Genomic DNA, 25,777 nt, shown 5'->3' on the forward strand with positions numbered 1-25,777 from the left:
TCTTTTGTTGTCCCTGGACTGTGGTTCCCTGCTGAGTTGCAGCTCAGGGATAGTAAAACATAAAGTGCAAAAGTATTTTGTACTAAAAGGGCTGTAACTTTGGAAGACACCCATCTGATTTGTCTAATTTAGATTGATTTAGATAGATATATACGTATATATGTATGTGTATGTGTGTATACTATAGCTATGATACTATATTTATTATAGGAGTGCAAGAGTGTTGGAGTGTATATTTTATTTTATGCATTTTGACCTAATTTTGACACAATTAATCTTTAGTGCTTTTATTTTGAAGGTTAGCGGGGGGCTGCGCCTATGGATGACGTCGCAGGAGGAAATGGAAACGCTGATTTTATTTCCTCGCTCAGAAATCACAGAATATTAGTCTGTTTGTTAGTAACCCGGTTTTATAAGTGGTAGACGCCCTGTCACTAACTTATGAGCACTAATTTGTCTGACAGAGCTCTTCAGCTTTTTGCTCACGTGGCTGTTCTTATTTCCATGGCAATAACACTGTGTGTTGTTTTTATACTTTTAGCTTCTGTTGATAGCGATGGTGAGTAGACTGAGCCAAAATGTGTGCAAGCATTAAACTGCTGGAATGCAAACTAATAGTTTTCTCACTGTATTTTTGTAGAAGTACTGCTGTAGTCAAGGGGATAATATAATTGTCTGTGTGTGTGTGTAGATGGGAACTTGAGCTTTGCCTCCTATTATGGGGACTACATGGTACTGCAGAAGTCTCCAGAGAGAGCTGTGCTGTGGGGCTACGGCCCAGAGGGTGCACAGGTCACCGTCTCCTTGTCAGGACCAATAAAACAGAAAACCTCACCGGTCAATGTGACAAAAGGTAAATGCAGCCAGTTGCTGTCAGATGAGAAGTTAATCCTGACATCTGCAGGGTACTGAAGGCAACAGAGGTCAAACTAAATGATCCTGACAGAAGCAGATATGGCAGAGACCCTAGTTTTGTGTTAAAGTTTGTTTTGTATAACCGCTGTTATACAATTATGGTTAGAATGTGGCCTGAAAACATCATATAAACGTTTGGAAGTTTCAGAATTTGTCTCTCAGTCATGTTCTATAGTGTTAAAATGATTTTGTGTCATGGTGTTTTTTGATTTGCCTTTTCTATGGAGGCAACACAACATCTGCTGTAACTAATGCTTTCGTTAATAATGTCTGTTTCATATCCAGGGGTCTGGCGAGTCACCCTTGATGCTGTCGAAGCTGGCGGTCCATACAATGTGACAGCAGCCACTGAAAAAAACACAGTCACTTTGACAGGCCTGCTGTTTGGAGATGTTTGGCTGTGTGGAGGGCAGAGCAACATGTACTTTAAAACTTCTCAGGTAGCCCGAGCTAGATGAACACCTGTCTGTCTTTTTGATGAGCTAATTCACGCTAACATACTGTAAATGTGCTGTAGAAGTCTGTCTGTAGGGTTGAAGCTTGAATTGAAAGCCTTACAATTATATCACACCCAACTCATAGGAGGTTAGTATGAATTAAATTGACTTTATTTCCAATTTAGTGCAACACAGCTGGTTTCAAAGGACAGTATCAGTGCTAGAAAGACAAATAACCACATCTTTGACATGGAGCGAAACCTTAAAAATCCTACTTTAGATATAATACTCATGAAGGTTGGACTAATACATTTGTGGCACAAGGTATTCTAGTCAAAAGGAAATGTGTTTATTCATATTTTATTGTTTAATGAACTCTCTCAGTTACCCATTTATTCATTGTCCAATAGATTTTCAATGCATCAGAGGAGCTGGCCCTCGCGGCGAAGTATCCTCATGTGAGGACGTTTATGGCAGCCTTGCACATGAGTGAAACTGAGCTGACTGATCTGATTGAAGTGGAACTTCCCTGGACTGTGCCCACAGAAAGTGAGTCAAGGACTCATTTGTTTACGGGGTATATGGGGCATTGAACTGCAACAGAGGCTGTTAGAAATACTGTGTAGTAAAAACATGCATATATTGCATGTGTTCTAAATCTGGGCTTCTGGGTTTTTTATGTTTACAGCATAGGACAATATAGCACTGTGTAATGGGCTGAGATTTGATAAAATAAATATCGTATAAATATCAACCACAGTGCTTTTTGTTTATGTGTGTATCACCACCAGCTTGCATTCTACTGAATGATTAATGAACAGCCGTGTGTATATCCAGGCAGTGTGGGTGAGTTTTCTGCAGTGTGCTGGCTCTTTGGACGTTACATGTACGAGATTCTGAAGTACCCCATAGGACTGGTGGAGTCTTGTTGGGGAGGCACGCCTGTCGAGGCCTGGTCATCTTCAAGGGCCCTGAAGCAGTGTGGACTAGAGCAAACTATAAACAGGTAAATATGCAATTGAGCTGACCTGCAGTCTGATATGCATGGTAATCCTGTTCTCAGGCAAGTGTACTAATTATTCTAGTGTGTAACAACCAAGATAAGCGAGCTCGCACTAACTGAACTGTTGCTAACTCTGCATGTTATAATCTCTGAGTCCTAAAGATAGAAATTCGGTCTTGTGGAATTCAATGATCCACCCACTGCTCAACATGACTATCAAAGGAGCCATCTGGTACCAAGGTACTGTAGGACTTGTTAACCTATTGCACAATAACAACTAATGTTTACAACAGTTCACACTGTACTACCTCTGCTACCTTATCAAAACATATTGTGACTCTGTTAACATATTTTTTCCAGTTCAAGCAATTTGCAATTTTCATATTTATACATATATTTTTTTCCATATATTTCGTACACACTTTATATTATAGTAAAGTTTATTTAGCTGGTTTTGTTTAGATTATTTATTATTGTATGCACATCGCAGAGAGAGAGAAACAACATTTCGATTCCCCTGTATGTCTGACATATGGTGAAACTGACAATAAAAAGCCTTTGAATCTTACTTGCACAGGTGTTACAGGTCTGTTCAGCATAGCCAAATACAAATACGCCACATGTATCTATGAGGTATTTCACACTTTCAGGTGAGGAAAATGCAGGCTATCATCAGGACAAGTACAACTGCTCCTTCCCTGCCATGATTGATGACTGGAGGATGGCTTTTCACCTGGGCTCAGGGGGGCAAACAGCAAAGGATTTCCCCTTTGGCTTTGTCCAGGTATGTTACTATGTGTATTTCAGTAATAGAAACAGATAATAAGACAAGTTAAAAATTTTCTGGCTTTGGCTCCCCCTTGTGGTAGCATCAAAAAGACACACTACCACTGAAACATAGCCTTTACATATATAATTTGCGTTACTGTAGATGTGATCCATGATTCCTCTCTATGTGCAGCTGTCCACCTACAAAAAAGACTCCACAGATGACGGCTTTCCGAACATCCGCTGGCACCAGACGGCAGACACTGGCTTTGTCCCCAACCCACGGATGCAGCGAACCTTCATGGCTGTGGCTATGGATTTACCGGATGAAACATCACCCTATGGCACGTAAGGATCCTTTTTATAACTATTCATAGCATGTGAAATCTTTCCTACTGAATGTATGATTCACACTTCGTAGCAATTAAGAGCATGCTGATATAAGAATTTAAGAACATTAACACTATACCGCAGACCTAAGATTCTTTCTTAGGTGGTAGATGGAGATACCTTAAAAAACATTTAAATCAGTGCTGTGTAATTCCTTCACATATATTTGATCAAGTCTTATGTGTGTTAGAATTTTATGTATTGCTAACTAAATTTTAGAGGTGTGGTGCATAAGGTCAGTTCTGTTTTCAGCCATTACAAGTTTGATCTGATGTCTCTTCAGAGTGTTTATAACATGTTACTTCAAGAGTTTTAATTGGAGCAAAGAGCTCAGATCACACCTGTTCAAACTTTCCTGGCTTCTTCAGTCTTGAGGTCCTTGTAAATATCTATAAAATGTTTCATGGACTAACCTTATGCTGCCAAGACACAGTAAGTCCCTGGCATAACTCTAACATCAACAGACTTTGATGTAAAGCACCAGGGAAACTGCTTTCTGTTGTTTTTGTCTTTATTAGAAAAGTATGCAAATGCGATGATGTGACCTGCTTTTGTATTTGGAAGTGATGGGCTGCTTTTTTATCATGTGTATTTTTTAATTGGCTTTCAAGCTCCCTACCTGGTCTTTTTTTTTTTTTACCCCCCCCGTTTGTTTCAGGATCCATCCCCGGGACAAGCAGGATGTAGCTTACAGACTGACATTGGGAGCAAGGGCAGTGGCATATAATGAAAAGGACATGCCCTTCCTTGGACCTTTCCCCCAAAAAATCATTCTCTCGCAAATGTATGTTAACATTACCTACGACCAGTCAGTCTCTGTCACATTCTCTAAAGACATCTTTGAGGTAAGGCTGGAGGTGGTGGAGTCGGTGTAAGTTAAGATTTCTGTTCCATATTCTCCCACTAGTTTTTATAATTAACTTAACACAGGTTTTCTTCAATAGTCGTGTAATTGCACACATGTAGTAGTGGCACAACATTGAGGATGTACCACTTTGGCTGTGAGCACAGTTAAATAACCATGGGTTGTAACTGATGTGGTCGTGTTAAAGCAAACTCATTGCTTGTTCAGTAAATAATTGAGCTGTCTTGTGTCCATCTGTGTTTTTTTTTTTTCCAATAAAGATCTGTTGCTCTGGGATTCAAGCTCCATGCGGGCCTCGGTCCCCCTGGGTTCCAGCTCCCATCATCCAGTGGGGTCCGACCACTGTCCTGTTATCTGCCAGTTTGTGTCCGCCCACTGAAGAAGTAGCTGCTCTTCGATATGCATGGAGAGACTGGCCCTGTGACTTTAAAGCCTGTCCAATCTACAGTGGCAGTAGGATTTTACCTGCTCCTCCTTTTATTTTCAACGTAGCCAAAAATATTAGAAGGTAGTGAACCAGAAACGTATTTTAAAAAAAAAGGTTTGGTTCTGAAGGTCAGAATTACTTGATTGGACGGATATTAAGCTTATCTGTATACGTACATACTGTGTGCCACTGTTTACCCTCTATACAAACTGCCAGTAATTAATGGACTATATGAATGTAGAAAAGCATGACAAGTGTGTTTTTATTTTAACAAAACTCTGATTCAGATAAATCATCTTGATTTGCATAATTTGCACAAATAAATCACAAATAAACAACTAAGTTATGGATTTGTTACATTCAAAGCCAAAGCTTCTGCATTGGTAAAACAGAAAAACGAAACGAAAAGCAGTAAAATTACTGATTAATCCAAACCAAAAAGAACCCCTTTTTCAGGTTTTCCTGTGTGATCGCCAACAGGTAAATCGACTCAATTTCTAAAACCCAGCACATATGTTTGTATACACAGAGCAAAGAATGTTATTTCCACTACAGAGACATTGGGTTTATGTTGCTATTGGCAACGTTAAGCACAAAGCTAACTCACTAGCCACATCCAGTATATTATTGTCAACCGTGCTAGCACACATCCCCAGTGATGCTGCCTGGGGCTAGCTCGAAGATGACATATGAAAAATAGCATACATTTGAGTTGTTATGCCACCATTTCAAGAATCATTTAACCAAGAAGGTATTCTTGGAAAAACAAAACCAAAAAACATAAGCCTTGTAAATGAGAAAGAAAGTCCACAAGGATTAAGACTTTGCTGTCAGGATCAGGAGCTGAAATATGAGGTAGAGGGCTTCATGGTGGGGGAGGTCAGGTGATGCTGATGAGAGGAGCTAGGAGACTGCGGTGTCTGTCCTGAGGAAAGCCAGATGGGCAAAGAGAGGAAGAACAATCACTGTCAATGTGATGCAGTGATCACCATATGAGCATTAAAAAGTGCCAAAAATAAGATGTTCTGTGAAATAACTGGACAGACTTTTACTTTGAAAACCCAATACTAACATCCTTTGACTCCTGTAGGGGAGCGCACTTTAATTTTTCAGCTAAACAAACTGCTTACATTTAGGATGTATTATTTACGACAGAGGCCTGGAGAAGCAGTTGGTGGGTTTAGGAGGGTGACTGACAGACTCCAGCAGTTGTCGTGGAACAAGACACAGTTTCTTTGTTGTTTCCCCACCAGGTCACAGATAAACCTAGCAATTTAACCTAGAAGCTACCCTGCCCCTGTATATTTGATGGACACAGCAGCTTTAACACACACCTACACTGCTTGTGAAAATATTTGCTTGTGCAGCACATGTGATAATCAGGGTCTTGTAAATGTATGAGACAGAGATAATATACAGTACAACTAAGCTAAAAACACTGCCACTATGGAAAACTTCTATTTAAGCCACCTGTGATGTGCTCCGTCTTGATGTTTTCATCAAAGCCCTGGTGTCTCTGGAAGGCCTCGAAGTTGACAGAGGCATCGTCCTCTGATAGGCTTTGAGGAATCTGGCCATCACCTGGACGACACACCTCAAAACGAATCCACCTGTAGCTAATTAAAAAAAATGTAAAATATTGAATACAAGATGATCTAGTTCTAACAAATCATAGATGTACTATGCACGATGTCAGCATATTTCCTTGACCTAAAAATGTTACTTCCTGTATTTTTAATGTTTCCTAGTTCCTTATTTTGCTGCTCCTCCTGTTTGTAGGAGTTTGATTTCCACATCACCCAGAATCACAATTATCTTAATCATCATACAGTTCTATGAGTAAGATAAACAGGTTGGAAAATATATTTCACTCTGTAATGATTAATGTGACTGGGTGACCAACCTAAAAGATTTACTTATAATCCTCTGTCTGGGAGACACCTCCACATTTCATGGGTTTCCCAAAGTTACACAACCAGTGTGGATGTTGAAAATGCTGAGAATTGTCTGTGCTGAGTTTGAGGAAGTTAATCTGCCATGTTTTAGACAACTAAACCTGTATTGTTCCCCTGCAGGTTGTCGACAGGAATATTACCCACAGTACGCTCTTGTTTTAGTAATGAAGACCTACACTAAAACATGAAAAGTGCATGTTGTGGTTTGTAATAGATAATCCACGCTCAGCAAACAAAGTCAACGTACTTGGTACATTTTCGAGCTCCAGGACAGCTCTGGATGAGGTTCTGGATGGTTGGGTGAGAGAAGCCAAAGAAGTCAGCTCCTGATGGCACAATAGGCGCCACAGACTTGGAACTAGGAGAAGGACATGTTGAATGAATTTAAATTTAAAGTGACATATAATTATATATATGACATATATTCTGAAGATTTTTTTTCTGGGACATATGGTAGACATTTGACTAACAACATACCAGAGAAAACAAAACCTGTAAATATCGGTTTTGTGTTTTATTAAGAATAATCGCAATTCAATCAAAGTCTCTGTGGTGAACATCTGTACCTGACAGATGCGATGGCCTTCAGTAGGTTGGCGTGGCACATCAGGGCAGAGGAGGCCACAATGGCATTCTGAGGATCTTCTTCAGGCACAATCTCAAACTGGGGAGGGTGGGGACGATGTTGAAAATGTTTAAAGAAAGCCCCACACAAATCAGGTTGTGTTTTTGTCAGTAAAATTCACTGATGTCAAACTGGACAAAAACTGGTGTTTGATCTGAAAGGACCAAACTTTTTTATTTACTATTTTTTTTATAAATACTAAATAAATAATAACATCTGTGTACAAGGTTCAGGAGAATGATGATGGACATTTGGCAAAAAAAAATGACGACAATCACAAACCTGCGGGCCTGTTCCCCCGTCCTTGATTTGGCAGGTGTAGAGGCACTGCTGGTCTGGGTTCTTCATGCTGGCAAAGACTCGTGTGCTGCAGAAGCCCACTGGGTAGATGGCACACTCGTCATGGAACAGCATTCTGTCTGTGATGATCTGGAGAGAAGTCAGACCATCAATCTACACTTAAGATAGCCAGTTTAAGTCATAGCAAGATTTCATTTCAGAGGTTTCCAATAACTGCACCATAGTGATAACAAAGCTAGGACATGTCAGTCTCAGACACTGACCTCTCCGAGACTGTACACCGTTAACCCTCCCAGTACGATGGGAAACACGGGGCGGCCAGATGAGTCCAGAGGGATGGGCTGCACCAGCTTCCGGGACCCGTCTGCTAGCTTTCTCTTCTTTGACATCTTCTTTGGTACTGTACAAACAAGAGGGAATAAAATGATTGGTCAATTGTCTTGATAGATGAATACAAATCATTCAAATTCCATTTATAATCAATAAGTGTCTGCATTAATAGTTGATCATTGCACTCACATTCTTCCTTTCCATTCTCCCTTCCTCGTTCCTTCCTTTCCTTCTTAGGTTTTTTAAGATGTCCCTCTTCCCCCGTCGACACCACTGGCGCCAGGTTGTGCCCCCCAGAAAGGCCTGAAGGCCCCGCAGGACCTGAGGTTAATGCCACAGGTGGCACAGGTGGATGAGAGCTTGAGCTGGGTGTAGGTAGTATCTCCCCCTCTGACAGTGACTGGTACTGTAACAACGACTTCAGTAAAAACCTGGAAATAAAAAACGTTTCTGAACCTCACACGAAGTGAAAAATGTGCAAAACATTGCACTAGACCATCATAAATCCTCACCATATGGCATAACATAAACAGATCCATCTTACAGTATATAATAACAAAGCAGGATGAATGGGTAGCACCTTGCTGACCAAACCAGATGGCCAATACCACTTTTTTTATTTAGAACATTATGGGGATCATAAGCATAGCTGAAACATGTCTCACTCACCTTCGCTCTTCCTTTGCTCTCAGAAACTTCTCTTCTAAGTGGGCAACTTCATCGCAGAGGGCTGCGTTCTCCTGTGGGTGAAACAGTTTTACCATACAGATAATTAAAAAGCTGTGTATCTGAACAGTTCCTGAGTGTAACTTAAATTTTCATTCATTCCGTATAAGCAAGATGTGGAAGAAAACCTACAGTAACTAGGCACAGGTTTTTATTCATCAATAGGTCACTCACAAATATCATGGCACGAGCTGCTTTGCGCAGCCTGAGGTACTTGAGCCGGTACTTTTCGTTCTGGCTTTTCCGTGAACCTCTCCTCATCTTGGCCTTATGCTCAGAAGAACTGGTGGGGGATGGGAAGGCAGGTACCGAGGCACCTGAGCCAGAACTCATAGCATTCTGCTGCGGAGAGCTGAGAAAAGACTGGGCGGTGAAGGCCTGCAGGGCCTGCTGACGCTCCTCATCAGTCTGTGAGGAGACAGAAGGGGAAAGAAAGACAGAGATCCATTCATATGTGCCGTGAAGAATCTGGGGCTTCTGCTTGTGCTGCCTTCAGTAGAAAGGATGAAAATATAAACTCAAATAGAGATGAAAAACTAGAATCACCGCCTTGCAGTTGTCTGCCTCTGCCAACTAGTCAAGCTGCAGTTTATATCCACGCCTGTCCAGATTCATATATGTAGTCAAGACTTGGAAGGTATTTAGTAAAAGGTTTTAAGTGTATTTTGTCAGAATAAGCATGTGAATTTTTGAGGTCACAGTGATCTTGACCTTTAGCTACCAAATTCTATCTAATCTAGTCAGTTTATCCTCGAGTCCAAGTGGATGTCTGTGCTAGATGCAACAAAATTCTCTCCAGGCGTTCCTAATATATCCCGTTCACGAGAATGAGTTGGACAGATGGACAACCCAAAAACATTATGCCTTGGCTTTATCCAGCACAGAGGCATAATTAATACTGATGTAGCTTGCACTTAAATTGCTGTATGACAAACAATGAAAGTTGCTGAAAGCAAAATGTGCATGAGCTGTTCAAAATTAAAGAAATTAAAATAAACGCATTATTTCTACTCTGATAAGGAAATTAACACAAGATATCTTACGACATTAAATCAGATTATAAAACTGCCAGATTGGATCTCCGCTGCAAAATCACTGCGCCTGCCAATTTTAATGATACTGAAATGCAATTTTCAATGTCAATAAATTCTGTCTTTATGGTACAATTATGCCAGGCAATGATGTGTATCCAACTGTAGTTGGACACACATCAAGACCCAAGACGAAGGTCTTCTGTGAACAGCAACGCCTCAGTATTTATCAGTGACAAATAGCCTGGCATAAAAGGTCAAATGCATTTTCAGTGTCCCATAACATATTCAGGGTCTGTGTGAAATTGGCATCGTTGTCCCAATTAACTCACCAGCAGTGCAAAGACTCCGTTTCTGTTCTCAATCCTCTTGAATCTCCTGCTGCCTTTTTGTGTCTGAAACATATGTGAGACTGAGGCCAAATGCACAGGGCTGGAAAAGCCAACTCTGACTCCCAATTTAGATGAATTCCATCATTATTAGACACAGCAGGTTCAAGGCTTGTGCATCAGAGCACAGGGTATCCTTTGTTCTGATTACATCAGCGCTCGTCTTTAAAATCGTGAAATAAGGTCAAAGAAGCAGGATGGAAAAACATGGAGAAAGAAAAAATAGTAACAGAAATACAGATGATGCATGCAACATATCAACTGATCTAACACAAATGCTAAATGGAGATGGAGGTGCAAGTTATTACACCCAACAGCAGAGGTTGCTGTCAGACTGAGTCTTAAACACCGTCCTTACCTCACGGTACATGACAGCCTCCAGGCTTGATTTTGCACTGCCAAGGAGACAGCAAGACAGGTAGAGCGTAAGATTAGAAGAGTGTGAATATGGATTCATGAACACGTTCATGATCTGCTTAATAAATTCAGACAAACATTAGGCCTAATTATTCAGTGAACATTTTAAAAAAATCCTCATTGTTTCATGATTTTGCTTAACATCTGAATACATGGGAAAAAAGACGCAAGTAAGTTGAGAGGATTTCTGTACTTGGATTGAACAAGTCCCCTGTCAATGATTCTCTGTTTAATCTCCTTTATGTGCATGGGACGTCCCGCTTCCTCCAAGACAATCTACATGAGAGACAGGTTAAAACAAAATGAAACAAAAAACCTCACAGGAACTGATTGTGTTAAATGTTATTAATAACACCAAACTGTATTATGAGGAATAAATGACAGACACCTGTGCAGCATCGAGCCATGTGAGGTTTGGCTTCTCTGCAATTTCACTGGGTGGTTCGCTGCAAACAGAAAAAAACTAAGAATCATCCAGTGAAACATCAGATTTTAATTTATTAGCACTTAAAAATTCATTATTAGTAAAATACTGACTCCCACAAATTATAGATTTATTTCATTCTGGCACAGCTAAAGTATGTAACATCATGTGTGTTTTGAAAGCACATTATTTTGAACAACCTCTCCAGTGTCTCTGTTGTCCCAGAAAGACTTGCAATGCTGTCCAGAGCAGGAAACAGAGAGTAGTTCCCCTGTCCATCAGCCTCCATCTCAGATTCAAACGTGTTGAGAGACTCCATAGGAGACAGGGACGAACCTCTGCCCATTGGAGAGAAGAAACGTTAGTGAGACATTTAATATCCAGCTTATCTTTCTGTGTATACATGCGTCATACACTCAGCTAGAATAACATTGGCAACAATAAGCCTGTCAGGCAACAGCAACACAGAAACCTGCATATTCTGTTACAGTGAAGCTAAAACGTGCTAACAGCTCATAGCTGCTAATACCGTAAAATACAAGAGTAAATGTTATGTAGAAGCTACAACATGCGCACACAGAGAGACACACCTCAGTTAAACTGCAGCAAACCAACAAACCCACTTCTTTCAGTTTCGTGCTCCGGAATGTTTGTTTCCGTGTGTCAACCGGAACCTCCGCTCGTGCACATCGCATTGTTTACACACAGAAGCTAATGGCTAATGTTAACCACCATACAGTAATACAGTGGAGCCGTGTACACAATAAACGTTTCGGTAATATAGTTCAAAACGCGAGTATCGACGCTAAAAAAAAAAAAAAAAGAGAGAGAGAGAGAGAGAGAAAGAAAGAAAAAAACCCGTCATTAATAGAGATCGTCAGGGGAACTAAAGACAGTAGTTTCCACCGGACATTTTTACTGCGAGCACTTTTACCGGAAAAGCCTGTGAAATCAACAAAATAATTTTTCTGTTACAGTTACGGATATAGTGGAAAGTTATAGATTAACATGGTGCGTTTTGCATGTTAAAATATTCTGAGCTTGTAAAATGATTTAGAAATTAACTTCTATTCCACAGAAAACTGAGAAATTCGAGTTTGTATTTGTAGAGAAAAGAATTGGCTCAAATTGTAGGCTACTTATAATTTATGTGTAAGTCTTCTGAGTGACACAAAACTGTAGCCTACACGTATACAGAAGCAGTGTTTTTGTTCTAAGTCTTTCCTCACTTGTTTGTACCAAGTATCATTGAGACATTCTAAATTTTATGGACTGTAAATATTTTCTACACCATTTCTAAACACCATTTCCTAAGCTAAAAATATACGAAACTTTATTTTAGGCTATTATGATGTAATTCATTCAACACTGAAAGAACTAGGAGTGAGTTTTTTTGTTTTCTTTTTAAACATGCAATTAAACTATCATCCTGTGAACCATTAAATGTCTTCATATCAGTGGAAGAGATGCTGTCAGTGCCAGAATGAATCGCACTTCAGAGAAGCAGTTGTCGGTGTTAACAAATTACAGAGCGTAAAAATAATCTGAACTGGGTGTATTTTTTCTTTAATTACTCTTTAAATGGTCATATTTAATTAAAACTAAACTCAGTTACTTAGCAGCAGTCTTTCCTCCCACCTGGTATCATGCATAACTGTTGCTCTTGATCCCTTCTCATCCAGGTCACAGGAAATCTAGAAGCACTTAAAGAATCATTCATGTTTCCCTTTCAGTGTGTTGGTGTTAAGGTACATACCTGTGTAGTTTTGATAACCACTGTATGTAGCCATAGATCTCTGTGCACCATGTACTTCTGCTTCTTGTCTTGCAGCTGCAAATTAAGATAACATGGTGAGATATGCAAGTTTCTGTAAGGTCAAGATAGCTCTCATATTTACTTTAATTTTCTGTTTTTCCTCTTTCTGGCACGTGCCAGTGTTTTTAGATCATAACTTTCATCATATCCTTCAACACAACACCTCAACAAAGGCTCTTCTTCCTCAGGAAGCTCAAAAGGTCTGGACTCTCCCCTCAGCTCCTGACAAACTTCTACAGAGCCACAATAGAGAGCATCCTCTGTTTGAGTGCAACAGTGTGGTACGGGAGCTGCACTGCACAAGACTGGAAGGACTTGGCCCGGGTGGTGAAAACAGCACAGGGGATCGTGGGGAGTCCTCTCCCACAACTGGACTCTATATACGACGGCCGGGTTCAAAGGAGGGCCAGTCGTATAGCTGCAGACCCCACCCACCCAGGTCACAAACTGTTTGTACCTCTCCCCTCTGGCAAGAGGTACAGGAACATCAGAACCCACACCAATAGGCTAAGACACAGCTTTTTCCCCAGAGCTGTGAAATCCATCACCCCATCTCCTCACACATCCACCCTCCACCAATCCAAAGGCTGATCACTAGACGCCTGCAAAAAGACACTCATGCTGCACTGCACTTTAGTCAGAAATAAGTCAGAAATAAGCTGTACTCTGACCCATATATCCATATTCATACCAGTCACTTTATATATTGTTGCACTGTTCACCATATTCTTTATCCCTATTTATTTTATATTTTATTCTATTTTATACTTATTTAGATAGATTTTAAATATGCCTTTATGTTACTATTTGTGCCAAAGAGCTGCTGAACAAAATTTCATTGTGCCTTGCATAATGACAATAAAGATTCTTGATTCTTGATTCTTGATTCTTAATATGTGGAACAGTCCTAAATGTTTGTGTGGTTGTTTTAATGTGCAGAGAACGACACACAGATTAAAGGGACATTTTGCAGAGCATAAATATGCCACACCTACATTAAGGAAGGACAGTCCCGCAATAGAATACAAAGTTCTTTAAATTCATGGGTGACTTTCAGAAATGAGGACAAATTGGACCCATTTGCTGTGAATCCAAACTAAATTACACTAGAATTATTGCCTATTTTCTGTCATTCTGTCATGGTGGCAGGAAATAAAATGGTTAGCTTTCCCTTAAATTCATTTTAAACCAACCAGTCTTTTCTTAAGAACACCAAAAATCAATAATTAAAGTGTTCGTTCACCCAAATTACAAAAAAGAATTTTCTCACATATCTCTTATGGTATGCAGTCTTGCAGATAGTGTTAGTCTTATCTGCTGTAGTTTTGAGATAGCCTCTATGCTTCTTTCTTTTTTTTTTCTTTCCCCCTCCCTAATACAGTGGAGGTGACTGGAATTCACTTTGTGGTGTTGTAAACTTGTAAACTCAGATTTGCAAATTTTAACAGAAACATCTTTTTCCAGAAACCGTGTCCTGATCTGGATAATTCACAGGACTCACTGTGGACAGTTTTCAGTGTATCTGCTTTCTTCTGTGGTTATAGCCCAAATCACAAATGTTGACAGCATGTTTGGGGGATTAGCTGGAGTATTTGGACATGTGTTTGTGGAAAGAGATTTTGCTGTTACATAATACTGTGAAGAAGACACAAATTTAAAATCCTTTCATCTCCACTGCATTGGAGTGACAAAAGAAATTTCAGAGATAGATATCTCCAAACCTGGGCAAATAAAACCAAAACTATTTACCTTGCTGAGTACCACTACAGATAAGGGAGAAAATATCTTATAGTTTGATCACCATCCTTTTAAAGCTCCTCCTTTCTCATTGATTGTATCTTCTTGTATCATCTTTATTACCTCATTGGCCTGGGTTTGTTGTGTGCCTCAACCTGGATTCTACTGCATGCCCACATGCAACAACAAACTATAAAATCCTTAATATATCCATGTTCATGAAACAGTAGTGACTCAGCTCATTTTCTGTAATGGATTTCCTCTTATGTGGCTAAACAAACCCTGTGGTCCTAATTCTAAAATTGCTGCATCCAGGCTAAAGACAGGGTTATTTCACAACATAATAGTTCAGACATGATCGAAAACAACTAATGGCTTAAACTGTTTGCCTTTTTTTTTTTTTTGACTGTAACTAAAATTGGTATATTCAAATAAGAAAATCCTGCAAGCTGCGCCCAATTATGGTTAGAAAAAACAGTAAAGTTGTGGAGGAGCTTTTGCATGACTCCATTGTAGCATTTATTTGTAATCGTGGCATATATTCAGAAGCTTGTAACCCTTTATTTTATGCCTCAAATTGTGCAATTTAGCCTCAGTGAAATGAGTAAACATCTATCAGCAAATACATTCATCATCAGTATGTTCCTTTGCAAGTTCCATATAGAAAAAATTAACCAGAAGCATTTTGAAACAGGTCAAAGATCATTTACAGAATTGATCAAATGATAAACATTCACCGACCGACCTTTGCCTCAGTTTGACATATTTGCTATTCGTCTGCAGTCAAGCAGTCATTAGACTTCCAACAACATCTGTCTGTAAAAACTGTTCACCACATCATAGAAAAACACAATACTGTGCATCACATGACTCATTCATGATATGCATGCCAACCGCAGTTGCAGTTACGGCACGGACACTTGTGCTTCAGTAACAGTTGAGCCAGCCATAGTTGAGCAGCACACGCATCACTCTCTTGTATGGCAGGTAGTATTCGCTCTGCCTGGGCCCATCTGAGAAGTATAGATATCCTGTGGGAGGGAAGATTCAGTTTATATGCCATATGTATGCCGATGAATTTACAGGCAAATTAACAGATGTTTTGGCAGCAAAACAAGCTGTAAACATAACATTCACATTGTATTACAAACAATCTCTGTCACAGTAGCTTGAACATGAAAGCAAACAGTTGTCTTCTTACACATCCAGCAGGTACAGAGAAACATTAGCATTTATTTGAAACCACGTTCCTTTAAAGTTATTTATTTAATATAAAATACTAATTAGTGTAGCTTTCATTAAAAAGCATTTCTGTCATTCTAACCAAAAAGCTTCTTGAATTGTATTAAATGCATTAAATGTGAATGAATTTCTCACCTTGATTCTCAAACGCTGCATCTACTTTGGAGCCAATACCAGGGAAATCCTGAGTGATATATCGCGGGTATCCAAAGTCCATTCTGTTTCTGCTCTCATCATAGCTGCAAGACAGAACAGTGAGACACTTATAGATGCTTTATGGGTATGTAGCCATACCCAATCATTATTTCAGTGATCAGTTATATCAGTTATTTTCATTTTTGTCTACTAAAAACCACTGGGTACATGTCATGTCAATGACCAACACTCACCTCCAGTACTGGTTATTCACAAAAATGAGCGTTTTTCTAGTGGTTGGCACGTAAACAGCTGCATTAACCTTAGTGACTGAGGAGGGGAGGCCGAGGTTGGTGATAGACTTGGGATAGCCTGGCATTATTGTCTTTGCATAAGCCCTTATGCCCCAGTATTGACGACCTGTAGAGAAGAAGTTGGAGGTTATTATGTATTGTGTAGTTACCTGAAAAGCTTCACAGTACTCATGGCATTGTCTACAATCAATATTTAAAAGAAAAAAAAACCCTTTGAAAATTACCTTCAAACAGATACACCACATTGTTATGTGGGATTTCAAAGGCAGCATCGACATAGCTGATCCCAGGCCATTTTGTGCTCACTTTAGTGAAACGGAGTCCATGGAAACTTGTGCTCTTTCTCCAGTAGTATCTAGAAAGGAATTTAAATGTAAATGTAAAAAAAAAAATGTAGGACTTGTGTTTTACATTAATACATTGATGATATTAGAATATACCCGTTTTTAAAGAAGAACAGGTCTCCCCTGATGGAGGTAGCAGCGTCAAACACCAGCCCACGGCTGCACTGCTCATTTCGGGGGTCGGGTTTTTCTGTTGGTTCCTCCGGCTCTGGTTCAGGTTCTGGACGAGGAGGTGGCCTTGGATTTGGTTCTCTTGTGGGCACTGGTGTACGGCTTCCTATGAGATGGAGTAGCAAAATCAAGAGTAACTTAACTATGATCTTCAATCATCAGAAAACAGCTAACCATTAACATAACAAAATTAAAAGATGGGCTTTTAGTGCTTAGTTAATTCCTGTGCAGTCTGCTATATGAAAATGGAAATTACAATTGCAAACTGCAGCACTAGGAAATAATCCACTGTTCACAGTTGTTTAGTGATTGAATAGGAGTTTCCGTCATGTGATATAGAAAAGCCATATTTGAAGTTCAAAAATTCAGTTTAGGGTTTTTTTCTTACCATAGAGTGCTTGAACGCCACGCCTGTCATCGTCTGGTAGCCTGTACCTGTGCGTGTTGACATACTGATAAGTGGGGTACATCAGCGCACTTCTGTCCCTGGAGTGATCCAGGCCCAGAGCGTGGCCAAACTCATGGGCCGCCACCAACAACAGATTCACACCTGAACATAACAATAACAACAATGTAAGTCTGGTGCATTTATGATGCATACAGTACACTTGCTAGTTAGAGGCAAATTTGGGGGGATTTGCAGCATCTGAAAGAATACATATTTGAGTAAAAATCCAATTTTCAGGAAAATTCAGCTGAAAACAGAGGCTTTGTTTATTCCTCACACACCAAACAGTTTTCAGCTCTTATTCAGCGTTCATCTGCTACACAGGGAACTGCACAGATTATGTACTTCTTCCTCAGTGGACAGGGCAGGTTCAGCTTTACTAAAACAGCATGGTGGACTTTATTTACCTCTCTGGGTAAGAGTCCACGTTTCATCATCGTCAAAGTGTGTGTCCCCCCCGGCATCCCGTCCAGGAGAGTTAGCATGAGCTAAGACTCCACCTGCTCCGTCAAAAGGGTAAAAGTCTCCGTGATCTGGAATAACACAAAAATGTAATGTACTCTATAATTTAAACGTTCAAGTCTGTACTTGCGTGCAGATAAGGATTCCCATAAAACAAGAGGTCAGCTGAAATCACTGACGTAACCATGATCAATAGAAATAATGTGTATCAGGTCAGATTGCTCTAAAACAAAGTGACAAATTTTGACTTTTTAATTTTTAATTATTATTATTTTTTCTTCCTGGTAGGAGTCGAAAATGTGTTTAAAAACCTCTTATTATATCCAGACTCACATCCACCCTTGAAGAGAATCATGATATCCGCAGTGCCAGTGTAGATCTGTTTGAAGTCCAGAGGGATGACGTCGCTGTAGAGTTGGAAGGCCTGAGCTATGGTTGCATCCACCTGCCTCTGGGTCAGATCTGGGGTGTACCTAGTGATCCTGCTCAGATTATACATTGTTATGAGTGTCATTATTGTCACTGCTGTCATCTAGGAGTCACGTTTATATGTTAAACAGCCTGAAATACAATTGTGTAACTGAAGTATGGACAATATTGTAACCTCTTACCACTTACCTGTATGTAATTAGTCTTTTCTCCCATTTGGGTCTCCCAGGGAAGTGTCCATATCGACTGATGTCTGACACTCCACACCGAGGTGCTTTCATCACCTCCAGAGTCTTTTTATTCAAGACGCCAGTCACCTGGTGGTCAGATGATGACATGAGTGTTATGTTTTTAAACCACAGAATTGAAATTAGTTTTTTTTTTCCGTTTTGAAATGACATCCATAGCAATCAGCTTTCCTTTCTTCATCATTCCAGCTCACTCAGGTGATATGGGTACTGTTAAAAATAAAATGTTTCATTCACTGTAATTACCTCCAGGCCGAAGAAAGCTTGCATGGCCTGTAGGTCCTGGCTGAAGGAGCTGTTGGTGATGCTTCGCACTGACGAATTTGTCATCCCAACATCAGAGTAGAACTGAGAAACATATCCCTGACACAGAGAGAGGAAACATGATTTTAGCAAGAGGTGATAATGGCAGTGCCTATTACCAGACTACAATCTTAGTCTATAGTCTCACTATGTCTTCCCTTTGACTGATTACTGCGAAACAAATATGCAGGACACATACTGCATTACCTCAGCCAGCTCTTGGTCCTCTGATGAAACCACTGGAGCAAAGGTAGGCGCCGCTTGACAAAGTGCTGAACAACCCAGCAGCACTATCCAAAAATCAGTGAGAGACATCTTGTTAAAATGTTTTCTTCTCTCCATCCACTCTCCTCTTGTAAAGGCAGCGTTGACAGCCAGAGGTGTGTATTGGTCTGATAAACGCTGAACAGGAGCATTCCAGTAAACGTTAAAACAAGCCCCTGTGCCAGAGGGGGAAGGAGAGTAAAGAGTGGCCCCTGTGATAACACAGTGGGAGGAGATGATGCGATCAATTTAACTTCACTTTTAAAACACGTGAATTGGATAGTGTTTTGTAGACAATGTCCTCCTGCTTTTTCTTTTCAGTGAGATGCTTTCAACCAACCTTCACCATTTTCCATTTTCTTTTTCATGTGATATGTTTGTAGTATTTTGTACATTTGAGTATGATGTTGTATTTGAGTAAATATGCTGTAGATGCCGGTGCTTTATCAGCCAAAATCAAATACAAAGCTATATATAATAGCAAAGAGCGACCCAATTAAATGAGACCTTTTTTTTAATTTGCCAATTTGATATTCTGGTGTTTGGTGGAAAAACACCAGGAAGTGATAAACTGAAACATGAACAGAATAACAAAGTGTTTCCTTCACTTAATCCAGCAAACATCATATCTGTGAAGAAAAAGATAGATTTGTCAGCACTGCCTCTGTGTTTCCGATGTTCCTTTGTGCTTTTTGATAACCTTTGATGTATACTGACCACAGTCCAGTTTGGTGGGTAAACATAAGCATGCTGTACGTAGTTACCCAATGTTACATGGCTATACTCTAAGCACTGTCAATATTGACATTTCAAGAACATTTTAAGAGCACTAAACGTCATGTTTCAGCTGACGCTACAACACTAAAATGCTGTGTACATTTTGTTAATAATTGTCACTTTAACTTAAAGTTTCAGAGACTTTTACTTGACAATCAGAAGTATTTTTAAATTGGGATATTCCTGCTTTTACTTTGGAAAACAACTCTGAATATATTTTTTCCACCACTACCCTGGAGGGAAAAGAAGCATCTGAGAACTTTCAAGAACAAAAATGACATTTTATTGAGTTCACTTTAAAAAGACACATCCTGTTCATACATTTTCAGATTTACAACTTAGTTAAGCTTAGGTGTACACCAGGGGTGTCCAAACTGTTCCACAAAGGGCCATGTGGCCGCAGGTTTTTGTTCCAACCAATGAAGAGCACACAGTTTGACCAATCAACTGTCTGAAGACTGAGATCAGTTGATTAAATGAGTCAAGTCTGGTGTGCTGCTGCTTGGTTGGAACAAAACCCTGCACACAGCCCTTTGTGGAACAGTTTGGACACCTCTGGTGTACACTAATGTCATGTATTCGTGAGGTTTCTTAAAGTACATTAAGATCGAGTAAACTGAATTAAATAGAAAAGTTTAAGAAGTCCACATAAAAAACAGTCTACATAAAAAGAAAAACACAAAAGCCTAAACTGTAGCAGTTCAGTCAAATACATAATGTTACATTATTATTATTTTCTTTGATAAAAAAGAAACCCTCAGAATTTCTCATTTCAGTGTTATGAAATGTGCTATGTAAAAGATGTATTCTCATTAACAATTTAAGAAGCTCCAGCACTGTATCAACATCCCAGCCAAGAATTTGCTGAAATTATTTTCACCACCCGCTTTTGTCTGTAGTCGTACTGGTAGGATTTTATCCCACTGAGGAGGAAGATGCTTCCTGTGGACAGAATATCACACAAAAACTGACTTCAAATCACAAAAACAAACAAACAAACAAACAAACAAACAAACAAACAAATAAATAAATAAATAAATAAATAAATAAATAAATGAATGAATGAATAAAATCAAACTTCTGAACCATCTGTATTTCATTTCATATGTTAAGTGTTTGTTCATATGAAGTGTGTTATCCCCTCATGACGAGCTGAAATGTGCACAACAAAGCTCAGCTGTAAATAGAACATTTCTACTTGTTCTACACATTGTTCTAAAACTGGGCAAAATGGTGTTTTCTGTATAAGTGTGTCCAGTGCGGTAAACCCCACCCGTCTACCACCTAAACACGGTAAAAACAAGAAATTACAACTTCTATTTCAGTTGTTTTCTATTTGTATCCTGCTGCTGCTCAGATCCACGTTATACAGAGTTCATGACCATAAACTGTGTTTCACTTTTTTTTTTACCATGCAACTTAAAGACAGCGTCGACCCTTCTGGGGATTTCAGGCCAGTCTGTTTGGATGAGTCTGGGGAAGCCTGGGTCCATCCGTCTCTTGCGCTCATCATACCTGAGGTTGGATCATTCAAATTAATTCATTTTAAGTGCTATACAAAGGCAACTGGGCTTGCTTGAGGTTCTTGAACACATTTCATCTCTCATCCAAAAGTCTTCTTCAGTTCTAACTGACCAGTGGGGAGTCTTGTCTTAACCTCTTGTGGGGTCATTGACACCTTGTGTTGTTGTTGTTGACTCACCCAGCTACACTGTGAGTTGTTGCGGTCACACAAGTCATGGTGTGAATGGGTGTTAAGCTGCCTGGGAAGGGATCTCAAGCAGTTGTCCCAAACGTTGTAGACAACCTCATCTGTTTAGTGATGTTCTTTCAAACCATCAGTCTTCTCAGTCCAAAAATGTGGACTGCTGTCCTCAAATGAGTGTCCCTTGTCCTTGAGATGTAAGTGGACTGATGAGTCCTGACCTGAGAGTTGGCTCTCGACTCTCAAGATGCTAAGGACACCTCAAGAAGTTAAACGCCTGGATTCCCCACCAGTCAGTTAGAAATGAAAAAGAGAGACGAATGTCTTCAGGACACTCTAGTGAGTCCAGTTGCCTCCATATAGCATTAGAAAATACTGCAACTTGACAGAAAAACCTCACAGACATCTTCAGATCAGTTTATTTTGTTCATCTGGTTCATACTAGATATTTGCTGTTTGGCAAAGTGTTCCCTGATTAAACTTACAGCTGTTAAGCTCTAATGTAAATTTCCTGCACGTAGATGGAATATCTTAGTGGATAATCTTTGAGTTGAAACAAGACGTGTCACATGAGCTGTATACAGTGTTAAGACGTTTTGGACCAAACAATTCACGGAATTATCAAGAAAATGATTGGTAAATTCCTTGATAAGTAAAGTAATCATTAGCTGCAGCCCTGGGCAGCAGCCTGGGGCTGCGTGAAACAACTCACTAGGTGGCAGACTTTAACAGTTTAATACTGGAACATTTTCCATCATCTAATGTGTAAGTTTTCCTGTTTTTTTGTTTCTTTGTTTGTGTTTTTGTATGTTCTTTTTTTCCAAAATGTTAATGTGATTTTTTTTAACGTGAAGCTATTTGACATTCAGAAAAGTTACCTGTAATAAAATTCCCCCGTGAAGAAGAATGTTTTCCCATATTCACTGACGTGCACGGCAGCGTCAATCTGCCTGATTTTGGAGGAGAAGCCGTACTCATGGATGGAGCCAGAACGACTTTTCATCTTAAGCTGTTCAACCACCCAGTACTTATGACCTGGAAAAACACAGCCGTGTCACTGCATTTTAGGACACTATGAAAAACAGCAACATACCACAAGACTCAAACTCAAACTCAATGAGCCTCTTGCATGAACTGCAACACTTAAGTTGCACAAGGCTGTAATTTGGGCGCAACGCTGCGCTCTCCGACTGGAAATCCAGCCTTGTCATGCTGACAAGGCCTAAGTGATGCTTTACAGACTGCCCATTACTCTACCAGTGAATATGTATGCCACGCCTTTGGCAGGGATGTCATAAGCAGCATCAACGTGAGAACCGATGCTCGGTAAATACGTGCTGCTGTGGCCCTCTGTCAGGCGATTCCAATAGGTCGTCCATGTTGTTCTCATCCACATGTACCTGGGTCAAAACAACAAGTAGATTCAGTTGCAGTTCATCCATATAGAAGTCAGTCTGCGATCATGATCAATCCATAACGTACCTGTTTTTAAAGAAAACTATCACATTTCCAATTACTGTTGCTGCATCAAAAGAAAAGTTGGGGTCACATTTTTTGGGAGCCTGCTGGGTTTCTTCTTTTTTGGAGGGCTTACCTGAGAAATAATATTGTAGAACACATCACATATTATTAAGTGCCACTCTCTATAAATCATTTTTTTTTGAGCAAATAATAATTTTATATTTTTAATTTGTTCCTCACCGTACAATGTTTGGATGCCAAGCACATCATCTTTGGACAGAGAGTACTGTGTACTGCTGCGATACCTGTAATTGGGGTACATGATAGCAGAGGGATCCTTTGAGTGAGTCAAACCCAGTGAGTGGCCAAGCTCATGAGCTGCAACAGCAAACAGGCTGTAACCTGAAATACAGCAACAAACTCCAATTAGTCCAATTTCCTTCAGCTGCCAAAGACCCCTGTTACACCTGCTGTGACATCACTGACAGGGGTGTGGCCAGATCTGTTGACCCACACAGAGCCACCCAACAGCTTTTTTGCCCACTGTGTCAGTGTGTTCAGAATTGATTTACATTACATTTTAGGTATTTTAGGTGCAAGAAAATAGTCATTCAAATCAAAATAAGAAATATTGCACTGTTCTGATCATCTGCAACAAAGTTTTACATAACAATAATTTCATTTGTCTGGTGCTTTTGTCCAAAACGACTCACGGTGAGTGCATTTAAAGCATGTCAGATCAAGAGATATAATCCAAAACCAGGAGTGTATCTCTTTTAAACAAATAACTAGAAGCAGATTCAGTGCCAGAGTATAAGAGCTTTTTTTGTTCATTTAATTATTTATTTTTTAAACAAGACAAGTAAGGAGGTGTTAGCAAGGGTTGAGATAAAGTTTGAAAAGGTGGTTTTTTAGCTTTTCAGATTCACGACTTAAAGGATCAGCTTTTGTATTTTATTTTCTGTGGAACTTTTGTTGCTTCTCACAGCATTGCAAACATGCTTTGACTGACAGACCTTGCCTCCCTGCCGTCCATGTTTCATCCTCATCAAAGTGTACATCTCCTCCCATCCCCTCTCCAGGCTGGAAGGCGTGAGCCAGAACACCCCGGGGTCCATCAAAGGGAAAGAAATCACCATGAGCTACAACAGAATGAGTGAATAAGTTTATAGCGAATGTCAGATTTTCTCTGTTTCAAAAACATCACATCTTCTCTGTCTTTTTGGCATTAACCATAATGAGGAACTCCATTTTGAATGTATTTTAAACAACATAATAACTCCTCAGAAGTGGTTTGCAGATTTACTTCTGCGGGCGAAGGATAAGACTATATCAGCTTTGCCATGGTTGACTTTGATGAACCTCAGTGGTGCTGCATCACTCCACATCTTCAGGGCTGAGCGAAAGGACTTTTCCACATCCTCTCTCTTCATGTCCGGAGTGTATTTGGCAATCCTGTGTGTGAGACAGTAGGAGTAACAGCTGCAGCTACATAACCTCTATCGGCAAAAGGCAATCTGAAAAACATCCAAATAATCTACAAGAAAATTATCATTTTACAGTATTACATTGATCAGAATGATTAAGATGTGAGTTAGAAAACTAAGCATGGTTCCGAGTTGACACTAAACATCTCACATGTATGTGATGGTGGGGTTCTTCCATTTAGGTTTTCCGGGGTAAAAGCTGAAGTTTTCCACATCTGGAACACCACACCTTGGCTCCCTCATCACTTCCAGGGTATGAGAGTCCAGGTGTCCCGTCTCTCTCAGACCGAAGAAGTTTTGCATTTCTCTGATCTTCTCCTCCATGACTGCTGGGGGGGACCTAATCCGTCTCACTGGCACTCTGTGTCTGCTTCTGTCGTCCAGGTTGTAAAATCTCCTGAGGTAGCCCTGTTGTGAGAGGAGTTCAGGTCTGGGGGGTTAGGTCTATGTTGATCTATACACTGTAAATGGTGTTTTGAATGCTTTTTGTGCCACACCAGGTTACAGCAGATGCATTCTCTGACACAAAGATAAATAGGACTAAGGGATCGATTGTTATTTCTACAAATCATTTAATGTTAAAATTTAAATGACTAAGTTGTGTGTCCACCAGAGGAGATTTCTTAGAAATATCTTTGTTTTTTTATTTTAATTTTTTTTCATGAGGGACACAATGAGGAACGGTGTTAAAAGCATGGATTATGACCTTTTGATTTCACTTGTTAAATACATATTGCAAATAGTAGATAAAGAGCAGACATGGACAGTTTTTGTTCTGTTCAATTTGTTAAAATGTTGTGGACAAGGATTCGAGATTAGGAAAAAAAGAAAACATGCATGTGGTGGATGCGGTTAAAACCAAAATGTATTTCTGAATTCATCGACAGTTATATTTAAATGCAAAGAATTATCTCTCGTAATGTAACATGATCGTATTTACTCTTAAAGAATAAATATTTGTAGTTTGAATTAATTTAAAAATACAAATGACACATCTGCAGCTAAGCTTTTATAGTGGAACCAAATCAAATCCCACATAAGTCGCCATAAATATAGGCAACCAAACTGGCTTGGCGCAGTTTGTAACTGTTTTAAATTAGTTCTTCACTGGGTCCCTCAAAACAGTCACACTCCTCAAAATGTTCTGACGGGATATCTAAATCTAATGCACATGGCTCTTATATAAACAATGAGACCCTCTCATCTACCCACAAACCTCAGCCAGCTCCAAATCCTCAGGCCTCAGCTGCTGATCCTGATCAATGGGTAGAGTCCACGAGATTTCCGCAAACATCAGAGAGCCCAAAACAGATATCCACAACCCGAGCAACTCCATGTTTTAAATGCACATTTTCAGCAGGCTTCACATTTTTTATATGGGGTTGTTGGGCAATCACATGGCCCAGAAGCACACAATCCTGGTAGTTACAGC

At 39.8% G+C, this 25,777-nt stretch overlaps 4 protein-coding genes across 4 annotated transcripts; 1 reads left to right on the top strand and 3 right to left on the bottom strand.

Moving 5' to 3' along the window:
- The first annotated feature begins 329 nt into the window (after window positions 1–329).
- siae (sialic acid acetylesterase) lies at window positions 330–5,001 on the top strand. Its single transcript, XM_041046911.1, has 10 exons — window positions 330–559; window positions 692–853; window positions 1,201–1,355; window positions 1,763–1,901; window positions 2,190–2,358; window positions 2,510–2,595; window positions 3,006–3,139; window positions 3,317–3,471; window positions 4,172–4,358; window positions 4,639–5,001. Exons 1-10 carry the CDS (start codon window positions 442–444, stop codon window positions 4,888–4,890), a joined length of 1,557 nt encoding a protein of 518 aa, XP_040902845.1. The 5' UTR covers window positions 330–441; the 3' UTR covers window positions 4,891–5,001.
- A 42-nt stretch (window positions 5,002–5,043) lies between these two features.
- tbrg1 (transforming growth factor beta regulator 1) lies at window positions 5,044–11,673 on the bottom strand. Its single transcript, XM_041046910.1, has 15 exons — window positions 11,593–11,673; window positions 11,203–11,340; window positions 10,967–11,024; window positions 10,772–10,854; window positions 10,520–10,556; window positions 10,105–10,167; window positions 8,916–9,149; window positions 8,685–8,755; window positions 8,205–8,446; window positions 7,949–8,085; window positions 7,668–7,814; window positions 7,327–7,424; window positions 7,008–7,118; window positions 6,276–6,421; window positions 5,044–5,730 (listed from the first exon to the last, which is right to left on the bottom strand). Exons 2-15 carry the CDS (start codon window positions 11,319–11,321, stop codon window positions 5,642–5,644), a joined length of 1,635 nt encoding a protein of 544 aa, XP_040902844.1. The 5' UTR covers window positions 11,322–11,340; window positions 11,593–11,673; the 3' UTR covers window positions 5,044–5,641.
- Window positions 11,674–15,140: 3,467 nt separating this feature from the next.
- LOC121187095 (collagenase 3-like) lies at window positions 15,141–19,061 on the bottom strand. The gene is made up of 11 exons (XM_041046199.1): window positions 18,859–19,061; window positions 18,595–18,711; window positions 18,290–18,417; window positions 18,005–18,153; window positions 17,617–17,742; window positions 17,150–17,311; window positions 16,687–16,867; window positions 16,471–16,601; window positions 16,187–16,352; window positions 15,933–16,036; window positions 15,141–15,586 (listed from the first exon to the last, which is right to left on the bottom strand). The coding sequence occupies exons 1-11, from the start codon at window positions 18,991–18,993 to the stop codon at window positions 15,483–15,485; spliced, it is 1,503 nt and encodes a 500-aa protein (XP_040902133.1). The 5' UTR covers window positions 18,994–19,061; the 3' UTR covers window positions 15,141–15,482.
- A 1,393-nt stretch (window positions 19,062–20,454) lies between these two features.
- mmp20a (matrix metallopeptidase 20a (enamelysin)) lies at window positions 20,455–25,681 on the bottom strand. The gene is made up of 10 exons (XM_041046197.1): window positions 25,562–25,681; window positions 24,497–24,753; window positions 24,165–24,313; window positions 23,875–24,000; window positions 23,099–23,260; window positions 22,880–22,991; window positions 22,655–22,797; window positions 22,276–22,432; window positions 21,104–21,207; window positions 20,455–20,634 (listed from the first exon to the last, which is right to left on the bottom strand). Exons 1-10 carry the CDS (start codon window positions 25,679–25,681, stop codon window positions 20,534–20,536), a joined length of 1,431 nt encoding a protein of 476 aa, XP_040902131.1. The 3' UTR covers window positions 20,455–20,533.
- Between the last annotated feature and the right edge of the window lie 96 nt (window positions 25,682–25,777).

This window comes from Toxotes jaculatrix, chromosome 9, assembly GCF_017976425.1.
Source record: "Toxotes jaculatrix isolate fToxJac2 chromosome 9, fToxJac2.pri, whole genome shotgun sequence".
NCBI lineage: Eukaryota > Metazoa > Chordata > Actinopteri > Toxotidae > Toxotes > Toxotes jaculatrix.

Coding starts and splice junctions, on each gene's coding strand:
- siae (XM_041046911.1), top strand. CDS start 442: ATGAGCACTAATTTGTCTGACAGAGCTCTTCAGCTTTTTGCTCACGTG. Junction 560..691: donor AGCTTCTGTTGATAGCGATG/GTGAGTAGACTG, acceptor GTGTGTGTGTAG/ATGGGAACTTGAGCTTTGCC. Junction 4,359..4,638: donor TCTCTAAAGACATCTTTGAG/GTAAGGCTGGAG, acceptor TTTCCAATAAAG/ATCTGTTGCTCTGGGATTCA.
- tbrg1 (XM_041046910.1), bottom strand. CDS start 11,321: ATGGAGTCTCTCAACACGTTTGAATCTGAGATGGAGGCTGATGGACAG. Junction 11,025..11,202: donor ACAACAGAGACACTGGAGAG/GTTGTTCAAAAT, acceptor TTCTGTTTGCAG/CGAACCACCCAGTGAAATTG. Junction 10,168..10,519: donor AGGCTGTCATGTACCGTGAG/GTAAGGACGGTG, acceptor CATATGTTTCAG/ACACAAAAAGGCAGCAGGAG.
- LOC121187095 (XM_041046199.1), bottom strand. CDS start 18,993: ATGGAGAGAAGAAAACATTTTAACAAGATGTCTCTCACTGATTTTTGG. Junction 16,602..16,686: donor CTGTTCTTCTTTAAAAACGG/GTATATTCTAAT, acceptor ATTCCTTTCTAG/ATACTACTGGAGAAAGAGCA. Junction 15,587..15,932: donor TGCAGCGTTTGAGAATCAAG/GTGAGAAATTCA, acceptor TCCCTCCCACAG/GATATCTATACTTCTCAGAT.
- mmp20a (XM_041046197.1), bottom strand. CDS start 25,681: ATGGAGTTGCTCGGGTTGTGGATATCTGTTTTGGGCTCTCTGATGTTT. Junction 22,798..22,879: donor ATAGTTTTCTTTAAAAACAG/GTACGTTATGGA, acceptor GTTTTGACCCAG/GTACATGTGGATGAGAACAA. Junction 20,635..21,103: donor CGCTGTCTTTAAGTTGCATG/GTAAAAAAAAAA, acceptor TTCTGTCCACAG/GAAGCATCTTCCTCCTCAGT.